General features: G+C 42.6%; 2 protein-coding genes across 2 annotated transcripts; one reads left to right on the top strand and one right to left on the bottom strand.

Moving 5' to 3' along the window:
• Positions 1 to 970: 970 nt before the first annotated feature.
• Positions 971 to 1,884, bottom strand: LOC127757876 (transcription factor RAX2-like). The gene has a single exon (XM_052283465.1). The coding sequence runs from the start codon at positions 1,882 to 1,884 to the stop codon at positions 1,162 to 1,164; it is 723 nt and encodes a 240-aa protein (XP_052139425.1). The 3' UTR covers positions 971 to 1,161.
• Positions 1,885 to 7,070: 5,186 nt separating this feature from the next.
• Positions 7,071 to 8,690, top strand: LOC127756945 (protein PRY2-like). Its single transcript, XM_052282330.1, has 2 exons — positions 7,071 to 8,000; positions 8,084 to 8,690. The coding sequence occupies exons 1-2, from the start codon at positions 7,075 to 7,077 to the stop codon at positions 8,427 to 8,429; spliced, it is 1,272 nt and encodes a 423-aa protein (XP_052138290.1). The 5' UTR covers positions 7,071 to 7,074; the 3' UTR covers positions 8,430 to 8,690.
• The last annotated feature ends 2,174 nt before the right edge of the window (positions 8,691 to 10,864 follow it).

Genomic DNA, 10,864 nt, shown 5'->3' with positions numbered 1-10,864 from the left:
AACTTTTTCTTCAAACTTCTAACTTTTCCATCGCATCAAAATTTTCTTACACACATAAACTTCCAACTTTTTTCTTCAAACTTCTAATTTTAGTCAAACTTCCAATTTTGACGTGGAACTAAACACACCCTAAGTGTAGTACAGTCTGAAGTTTTGAACCACAAGGGCAGAGGCATTGACGTCAGCAGATTAGTGATGCTGCGACCAGTCATCAAAATCTCTGCTCCAATTTTCAATCGATCGATCGATTTCAACTTTCCAAGTGTAAAGGATGACTGATCTTGTTGATGTCAGCGGTGATCTGTACACTAGAATTTCTGGACTTCCAGGTCTTCAGCTTGTCAAGTTTTCAGATGCTGAATGCTACCAAGTTTTCATATTTCGTCATAGGTAGGTACTACTACTACTTTACTTGTTGCCTGCATGGATTCTTAGAGCTAAGCTGGGATCTCAATTCTCAATCATCATAGAGTCTAACGAAGAAATAATCAGATAACTGTTGGGTATCTAATCTAATCTATTGATGGCTTGATCTCTAAACACAACGTACGTTCGTACGTAGTGCAAACTTGAGGTTGCAACACGAGTCAAGTCAACCACCGCAGCTAGCGAGACACTGTGACAATGACCGTACTTCAGTAGTTACCCTTATCCTGAAATGAACCAACCATCAAAAGAGAACAACAGAGTATAATCATGGCCCAGGGGGTTCGTTTCATCTCATCACTATATACTACCTCCATCCTAAAATGTTTGACGCCGTTGACTTTTTAAAAAATGTTTGACCATTCGTCTTATTCAAAAAATTTAAGAAATTATTAATTCTTTTCCTATCATTTGATTTATTGTTAAATATACTTTTATGTATACATATAGTTTTACACATTTCACAAAAATTTTCGAATAAGACGAATGGTCAAACATGTTGAAAAAAGTCAACGGCGTCAAACATTTAGGGAAGGAGGGAGTATATATGACACATGTATAAAAGTATTAGGTATAGAACACCTACATTAATTAACAGTTTACTAACTAGTGCAACTCCATCAGAGGAGAACAAACATACATCGCATATGCATGCCAGGTGGTTTAAGAAAATTAACAAGAGAAAACTTAATCAAAACATCTCATCTGTAAATCAATATAAGTACGATTACATTATCACCAGTAAGGCATGCCAAATCCGAATTGCTGCTGCTGCTGCTGCACACCTTGTAATTCGCCTTGCAATTGTAGCTGGTTTTGGTGGTTGTGCCAATTCATCATCATCATCATCATCAGCGCGTCGTCCGTGCTCCGAGTCTGAGCTGATGATGAACATTCGCCGCCGCTCGTGCCGGTGGAACGGAAGATTTCGTCGAGCTCCGTTGCGCCGCCGCTCGAGAAGCTCGTAGCTGCCGTCGACGACAACGAATGAGCGGCGGCGAAGACGTCGTCGTAGCCGTGTCCTTCTCCGACTCCGACGTGCATGCCGCCGCTACTGGTGCTAGCAACGTGCAGCTGGTGGGCGGCGAGGAGGAGGGGCGGCGTCTTCTTCTTGTTGTTGTTCCAGTAGTTGTTGAGGTGGTTGTCGGTCCGGCCGGGGAGGTGGGCGGCGATGAGGGACCACCTGGTGCCGACGGCGGCGTGGAGGGCGAGGATGAGGCGGTCGTCGTGGCCGGAGAAGGCGCCGTGGCGGATGCCGGGGCGGAGGTAGTTGAGCCAGCGGAGGCGGCAGCTCTTGCCGCAGCGGCGGAGGCCGACCTTGCGCGGCAGCGCCATCCAGTTGCCGCCGGTGCCGTGCTGCTGGATGTACGACCGCAGCCGCTCGTCGTCCTCCGCCGTCCATGCCCCGCGCTTCGGCTTCACCGCCGCCTTGTCGCAGCACGCCGACGACCTCCCCATCGCTCGCTCGCTCGATCGAAAGGGAGATGCAAGAGTGGCCAGGTATAAATAAGCTAGCTAGAGATGGAGTTGTTGTTAATTTGATGGTGTCTGCTTAATTGTGTGTTCGTCGTTGCTTGGACTGCATGAGTATGGTTTTCATGCATGCAACTAATCGCTCATTCTGCCCACCTGCTCAATTGACTATATATAATCAACATATGTGGCTTAGTTTTCTGAATTTTTGTAGAAATAATATTATTTTAATGAAAAATTGTAAAAATAGATGTTGAAAATCGCAAGTTTAGCATCCTATCGAACAACCGCAGTTTGACAGGAGCCCATATCTAACAAACTGCGGTTGTTCAACAGGTGATATTTTTTTTTTAAAAAAAAAGAGAACAATCACTGTGCAATACTGTTCATGCGGGACATATCGAATTTTGGAACTTTGATATATAGCCCCTGCCGAACAATGCGCAACACTGTTTATGTACTTTTTTTTATGGACCAACTACCCTGTCGGACCTGTCGAACTGCGGTGGTTCAACAGGATATTAAACTTGCGATTTTAACTGATCAGGTTATATTTTTGCAATTTTTATTAAAATAATATTATTTCTAAAAAACATTCTAGTTTTCTCCCCTATCCGTGATCTTCCCATGTACTCTCTCTATTTCAAAATACAGAGCTCTGTTAGGATAATATAAGGTTTTGAACCGCCATTACTCTGTAGTAATATTATTTACGCGATACAAAATTGTGTTCATAAAATGTACTTTTAATTCATTTCTTTAACAGGTGGTGTGTTGTCTATAAGTATACCGCTGCGAAATTACTTAAACGGTACTGTCTCCATTTTAAAGTCTTAATATATTTTATTTTGTGATTTTTCCAAATGAGATGATCGTATTTATAGGGGTGTTTGGTTGCCAGCCACAATCTGCCACGTCTAAGGTTAGTTAAGTTTGATCACCTTGACAACCATTTGGTTGTAGCTATAGTTGTGACAAGATTTTCTTCCAATAAACCAGACCCCACACATCAATGACTCAAAAAAAAGTGTGTCCTTGCAAAAAAAAAAAGACTCAAAAAGTATAGCAAGATTTCCTTAAGCTTGTGAAGATGTGCATCGCCTCAACTTAGATAAGTATAATAATATTTATTAGTAAATGGTCATAAAGTTAGAACCTAACAGTCCCCACACATTCAATACTTAAATAAAGAGATTGTCGTTTTGTTTTGTGGTGCTCGATTAAATTATTTACCGGAACCCGAGGAACCATTTTTAATACTCGTTTTATGCATGCATACAGTTTTTAACTGCATGCATAGGGGATGAGTTTGTTACACGTGGAATGAGTTAAACAAATTTAGTCTTCGTGACAAATTGAAAGGAGGGAGTATGAATTAAAACAAAAGGACGCTACAATTCATTCTCGATGAATGTAGTTGAGGTGATGGCATTAATAGCTAGGTATACACATTGGAGTAGAAAGATGAAATGGTTTATTATTTTTTTCTACGACCATCGAAAAACAGCTTATACACAAAACCAGGAGCCAGGATGAGCTGTGTGGCTGGCACACTGATTGGCTGTTCCTTGTTGAGGGAGCTTGTTAGGCAACTGGCCGGCCACAGGGCGGCTTCGAAGTTTAAATCAATACTCCAATTAGCTATATGTTCTTCTCTCGATCACTATCTTGATTGACTCATAGGCCTAGCTACTAGCCTACTACTAGTAAAATTGATACGGATATGATCATATGTGATATACTACAACCTCTGTCCCAAAATAAGTGCAGCTATAAGTTTTCGTGTCCAACTTTTATCTGTTGGGTTTAGTCCCATATCGGTAATTGATGGTGGGGGAGCACGACTTAAAAGGTGGGGGCGGTTCTCATCAATCAGACTAGTCTTTTGGGTTGTGTAAGCCCAGGACCTAAAGTTGTGGCTCCGGTTGGGCCTGTGGTGGAGCAGGCTCAACGTGACCTGGGTAGTCCACGGTTGGTGGGCCGGGCTGTGCACTCTAACAAGTGGTATCAGAGCCCAAGGACAAGTCTTCGGGAACAATTTCCATAGGTCACATGGGTTGATGTGACGAGGGAGATTGTTAAGGTGGGGGCGGTCCTCACCCATCAGACTAGTCTTTAGGGTTGTGGCTCCGGTTGGTCCTGTGGTGGAGCAGGTCCAACGTCTGTGGTGGAGCAGGCCCAACGTGATCTGGGTGGCCCATGGTTGGTGGGCCGGGCTGCGCATTCTAAGACCACTACATTGTAGTCGCCATGGTTACATTGTGGTGGGTTGTGTGACCTAAAGTTGTGGTTCCGGTTGGGCCTGTGGTGGAGCAGGCCCAACATGACCTGGGTAGCCCACGGTTGGTGGGCCGGGCTGCGCACTCTAAGACTACTACGGTTGGTGGGCCGGGCTGCGCACTCTAAGACTACTACATTATAGTCGCCATGGTTACATTGTGGTGTCCCCCTATCCATTTAAGAGAGATGCCGGGTTATAGAGTCCGACTCTAACTCCACCCCTAACACCTATTACAACTCCAAGTACAACTGTAACCAAATAGAACTAGTATATTCAATACCTATTCTAACATGATCGTCCGTCTTATTCGAAATTTTTTTATAATTAGTATTTTTATTTTTATTACATTATAAAACATGAATATTACTTTACGCGTGACTTACTTTTTTAGTTTTTTTCAAAAAAATTAAATAAGACAGAAGATTAAAGTTAGACACAAAAACTCATGACTGTGCTTATTTTCGGACGGAGGAAGTATTCATGCAGCTATGTAGTACTACCTCTGTCCCAAAATAAGTGCAGTTTTGCACTGTTCATGTCCAAAGTTTGACCGTTCGTCTTATTTGAGTTTTTTTTTAGATTAGTATTTTATTGCTATTAGATGATAAAACATGAATAGTACTTTATGTGTGAGTATTTTTTTTCTAATTTTTCCATTAAATTTTAAAATAAGACGAATGGTCAAATATGTTGGACACAGATATCCACAGCTGCGTTTATTTTGGGACGGATGTAGTAGTAGGCTATATATGCATGGTAGCTAAAATGCTAAATACATATCCTATACACACAAGCTTCTCGTGCACACTCCGTGTACACCAACTAATAAATATCACCCAAAAATTTAGAAAAAATTTGAACACATACTTCCAATAGTATTACAACTACATGTGAAATCTTATCTTCAAATTCATTATGTTTTAGCCGTAAAAAAAAAGACAAAATTCTGACAGAATTTTAACCTTAAAACTATTAGAATTTTCACTTTTTTGTTACGGCTAAAATATAATGGATTTGAATATGAGACTTTGTAAATATGTGTAATACTATTAAGAGTATATATCCAATTTTTTATATAATTTTTTATATATTTGTTAGTTGGTGTGCACGGAATATGCACAAGAAACTTGTGTGCATAGAATATGTTATTCTTAATTGTTATACTCCCTTTATGTCGTATCATAAGTTGTTTTGAATTTTTTGGTCAAACCTTTTAAGTTTAGGTTTATAGAAATATTTAGCAATATTTACAATACTGATCTAGAACTAACATTTAATATATTTTAATATTATATTTGTTTTGTGTTAAAAATATTACTATATTTTTTAATAAATTTGATTACTTGAATAAGTTTGACTTAAAAAAGTTAAAATTACTTAAAATATAAAAAAGAGGTACTAAATAAGTTAAATCAAGATGTCTGTATGGTTAGTTGATTCATTGCTTGGACTAATCAAATCACTAAACATAATGGGGCGGCCGGTTTCAAGGTAATAACTCAATCTCGCCCGTTTGATGATCAGTCGGAAATCATAGTTGTTAATTAGGAGCTACTCTACAGCTAGTACATCCTAGTAGCTAATTGACTCGATCTATAATAGCGACGAATTGGGAGTATATGACCAAGCATATGCATGCAACGATTTCCAAAGAAATGAATAATTTATGTGGATCAAACTCATCGCAAAGTGTTTAGCTTAGACCAATAAACCTGCACGCGCATCGATCCTCTACAAATAGTACTCGTAGTGGTGAAATTAGGGGGAAGCTACATGGATGGAGACTTCAGTAGTGACCGACCGGATGATCTTCAAACACATTTCAATAATCAGGATATGAATATTTCACATCAGCACGTTTCCTCGGTGAGCCTCACACTGATCAGGCACTCAACTAACTGCCTCAAGATCAGAAACCGGCCGGTTAAGCTAGGATTATTGTGTAATATACATTGGTAGCAGCTGTCATACAACACACTACAAATATAAGCACTGATATCCTTTTTAAGTAGAGATTAAGTGAAAGAATTAAAGATCGAAAGAGTTTTTTTTACGACAATGTCCATAATTAAATGCACTTTAGAAAGTGAAACAGTGGGAAGAAAGGGTCCACTATTACTGAGGGGTACTGAAAGGAAAAAACAGTAAAAGCGTCACATAAATGCTTATATAACAAATTAATAGATGATGCTCCGTGCTTTGCTGCGGGATATAAGTTAGATATTGGAGAAATGATGAAATGATTTAGATTGAAATATTATGAAAATGATTTGAGAATGATGATTTAGTATGTGTATGTTTATAGTTTTAGAATAAAATAAATTATAGACTATATACTTACATGTTGAGCTTTGTGTGCTTAATGGGTTGATGTGGCATGTTTGCACATAGGTTTTATAAGTGCTAATAAATACTATGCTTGTATACTAAAAGATACTACCTCCGTTTCAGGTTATAAGACTTTCTAGTAAAAGGTAGTAAGAATTATCTTAGGGGACGATAATGCTTTCGCTGAAATAACAATAACTGGGCCAGGATATTTGGGCTGGACATTGTGTGGGCTGGATACTGTCAAGCTTACCTGAGTTTGTTTTTAAGAGAATATACTCCCTATTTAATAGATGGAATTTTTTTTGACGGATAATAGTACGGAATTCCTCATGCATATCATGTGTAACAAGAAAATAACCAAACAAAAAAAAAGAAATTACAAGTAATTACTAGTGGACCTCATCCTCGCGTCAAAAATAGCTTTGGCGCCACAAACCAACCCATGCATGCGTGCGTTAGTTCACGCCAAAATTAGCTTTGGCGCCACAAACCAACCCATACATGCGTGCGTTAGTTCGCGCTAAAATTAGCATGTCGCCTCTCTTCAAATTAAAACTTGTCCAATGCTATGTACACACACAAGGAAAAAAAAGATGGACAAGATGATGCGCACGGTGATCGCCGCCGTCGTGGTCGGCCTCCTCGCCGCGGCACACACGGCCTCCACCGGACCGGACCAATCCTACGGCGGCGCAACGGCGACCGTGGCGCCGAAGCAGCCGGCGGCGGGGGAAGACGTCAACAAGGCCTTGGCGGCGGAGACGGCGGCTGCCGAGGCGGAGGACGCCGCCGAGGAGGAGGACGCCGCCGCCGCTCTGGTCACCGGCTTCACCGCCGGCGCGGCGAACTCCGCGCCGGGGGTGACTGCCGTCATGAAGCCGGTGCTGGAGAAGGCGGACGCCGGGCAATTCTACCAGGACGTGCCATGGATTCCGGATCCCAACGACGAGGGGAATCCTCCCAAGTCTCTGCCGGCTATGCCGGCCAAGGGCGGCGCTGGCGCGGCGGGATCGCCGCCGTCGAAGGAGGTGCAGGTGGATTACTACGCGTCGACCCAGCCAAAGAAGCCGGAGGAGCCGCCGACGGTCGCGGCGGTCCAAAAGGACGATTGCGTCCCGCCGGCGGCGCCCAAGCCAGCTGTTCCCGCGACGCCGTCGACGTCTCCTCCTTCGAATAAGGAGTATGCTCCGGCGGCGCCAGGCGTGGTGCCGGCGAAGCCTTCTTCCCCGGCGGCGCCAGCAGGCGTGGTGCCGGCGCCGGCGCAGCCTTCTTCCCCGGCGGCGCCAGCAGGCGTGGTGCCGGCGCCGGCGCAGCCTTCTTCCCCGGCGACGGCGGCGCCAAAGCCTCCTTCCAATGACCCGTACGCCCCGGCGACAAGCAACACTCCGGCGGCGGAGGAGCAGAAGGACGGGCTGAACGAGAAGGCGATCAGCGACATCGTGAGGGAGCACAACATGTTCCGCACGAGGGAGCACGTGCCACCGATAGTGTAAGCATCATGCACGCACGCAAGCTGTTCGATAGAATGCCAATGGCCAATGGCGATGACAAATGGCGCGATGACAATGGCAGGTGGAACGCGACGCTGGCGAAGTACGCGCAGGAGTACGCGGATTTGAGGAGAGGGGATTGCCAGCTGGAGCACTCGCACGGGCCGTACGGGGAGAACATGATGTTCGGGACGGGGAAGGAGTGGACGTGGAAGAAGACGGTGGACGAGTGGAGCGACGAGAAGAAGAGCTACGACTACAGATCCAACAGCTGCAAGGCCGGCGCCATGTGCACCCACTACACCGCCATCGTCTGGAAGAACACCACCGCCGTCGGCTGCGGCCGCGTCGTCTGCACCTCCGGCGACACCATCATGGTCTGCAGCTACTGGCCGCCCGGCAACTACGTCGGCGTCAAGCCCTACTAATTCTTCATCATATCGATCGATCCACCACCCCTGCTGCTGCCCTCCATCTCTCACCCATCATCGATCGATCGTCATCCATGCATCCACCATCGTTGTCGTCTCATCTTATTAATAATATATATATACATCAGATTCTTAATTATTATAACTAATTAATTAATGTTATCTTAACTTGTTAGTGATATGCCCTAGAGATAATAATAGAGATGATTATATCACACATTATGTTTACATATTTATCCAACTTTGTTCCTTGAAATAGATAAACTCATTATTGGTTAATGAATGTGTGATTCTTTCATGAGACTCTTTATGTTATGTGTTGCTATTTCTAAAGGATCCCTGATCAAATATTATATGTGGAACAAATATGTTTAGATGATCAGTACATGTATTAATTGATAATTATGTCTCATGGATCATGGTATAGAGATACCAAATTAATAATGTGGACACATGTTAGTGAACATGTTATTGGATAGACCCAACATGAGACATTGCAAGAACCACATATGTTGTGTCATCAGTGATCTTATTTAGTGTTGGTGTTGAATCCTTAGACTTGAGATTATCATGGTTCCCAATATGCGTAGTAGCTTACTTAGAGACTGCTAAACGCGTAATTGGGTAGTTATAAAAGTAGTTTTCGGGTATGCTATGAAACATGTAGTGGGATATGAATAATCAAGATGGGATTTGCCCCTCCTATGGAGAGATATCTCTGAGCCCCTCGATGTTGTAGATTATGGAAGTGCATGGCCATGCCAAAGGTGATTGAGGAGTCAATCACAAGTTATATAATCTATCGACAGGTTCGAGTGAATGATTGAGCTATTAGAGGGTGGCACATATCTAGCCTTGAGCTTAATTGATATCGTGAGGCAAAGGGGTTCATACAAGTATACACTAGAGGTTTAGCCGATATGATCTTTATGTATGCCCGGTGGGTCGATACGTTCTGCTAGGGGCCGCTGTTGACGCGTGGACCGAAAAGGAGTTTACGGTTACAACTGAGTATATATGAACCTACAGGGTCGCACGCTTAATGGGCCGAAATAAGGGGATTGGATGGAGATCCAATATAAGCTTAATTCGGATAGGGATCCGAATAGGAGTCCTACGGGCCATGGAGACCCGAGTGATGGATCCTATATATTCGTGAGGGGTGTGACCGGCCGAGGCATTGCATCACGTGAGAAACCCTAGCCGTCACTTTCCTCCCCGAGCAAAACCCTAGCCGCGCGCGGGTGCTAGCACATCTGCGCGTAGCGTTCCGTCCCTGTACGTGTGGATACCGGTAGAGGCGCCGCTGGTTTGCGGTGCTGATCGGCGTGGGAGTACGGTGAGGAAAACGCACGAGGAGGAGAAGGTCGAGCCGGTGCGATCGACTACTTCCTCTACATCGACGCGTGCTACTTCGCGAGAGTTCCTTCGACTTCTCAGCGTCTTCTTCCGCTGCGCAGCGCGTCAAGTGGTAACGATCTATAATCTAATACTTGCATGGTTCCTAGTTTACGCGATAGAAAATTTTGATTTATGCTATCGTAGCATACGCGTATCCCAACATAACTATCTTGTAATACAGCGCACAAATGTACCCGTTGCCTGAATGTGCTGTAAAATTAAACAAAGAAAAATAATCGAGAGGATTCTAATGCTCCATTGATATTTTACACTTTTATTACCTCTCTGAGATTTCCGTTTTAAACAGAAAAATGACTGGCTAGCTATTGGTCACCGTCATTCTCGTCATCTCCCATTCTCCCGCACCTTCTCCTATCTATTTTCCTTCCTCTTTTGGTTGAGTTAAGGTCAATAGCACTTTATAACTAATCATGAACTAATTAGGCTTAAATAATTCATTTCACGATTTTCATACAAACTATACAATTAGTTTTTTATTTTATTTATATTTAATCTTCCATATATGTGTCCAAAGATATGATGTGACGTTTTAAAAAAAAATTGGAAACTAAACAAGGCCGAATCTTTCCTAGAGATGGATTTTCATATACTTCTACTGGAGTGTACGTACGTATTGCAAGCTTTATTATTTGTTTTATTTGACTTACTTTATTATCCAAAGTATTTTAAGCATAAATTTCCGTTTTTTATATTTGCACAAATTTTTTTAATAAGACAAGTGGTCAAACAGTGCAAACAAAAAGTCAAAATCCCTTATATTATGAGACCTATATTATAAAACGGAGGGAGTAGTATTTTACTGTACCATGTGGGGAAATATTTTAAACTTGAGAGGATAGCTCAAAACAACCATTTAAATAGTTATAAAAAATCTTTAAAAAATTAACAATATTCGTACAACATATATAATACTGTTCCACAAAATCTTAAAGAAAAATCAACTCACACATAGTAGAGAAATAAAAAAGAGAGACAAATTTAATACCACTCAGGCGTCGAGCTTGTACCCG

Source organism: Oryza glaberrima, chromosome 12 (assembly GCF_000147395.1).
Source record: "Oryza glaberrima chromosome 12, OglaRS2, whole genome shotgun sequence".
Taxonomy (NCBI): domain Eukaryota; kingdom Viridiplantae; phylum Streptophyta; class Magnoliopsida; order Poales; family Poaceae; genus Oryza; species Oryza glaberrima.
This window is presented reverse-complemented; position numbering and strand designations above follow the sequence as displayed.

Excerpts from the sequence above, each read along its gene's own strand:
- LOC127757876 (XM_052283465.1), bottom strand. The coding sequence starts at position 1,884 with ATGGGGAGGTCGTCGGCGTGCTGCGACAAGGCGGCGGTGAAGCCGAAG.
- LOC127756945 (XM_052282330.1), top strand. The coding sequence starts at position 7,075 with ATGCTATGTACACACACAAGGAAAAAAAAGATGGACAAGATGATGCGC. Across the intron at positions 8,001-8,083 it reads GAGCACGTGCCACCGATAGT|GTGGAACGCGACGCTGGCGA; the intron begins GTAAGCATCATG and ends TGACAATGGCAG.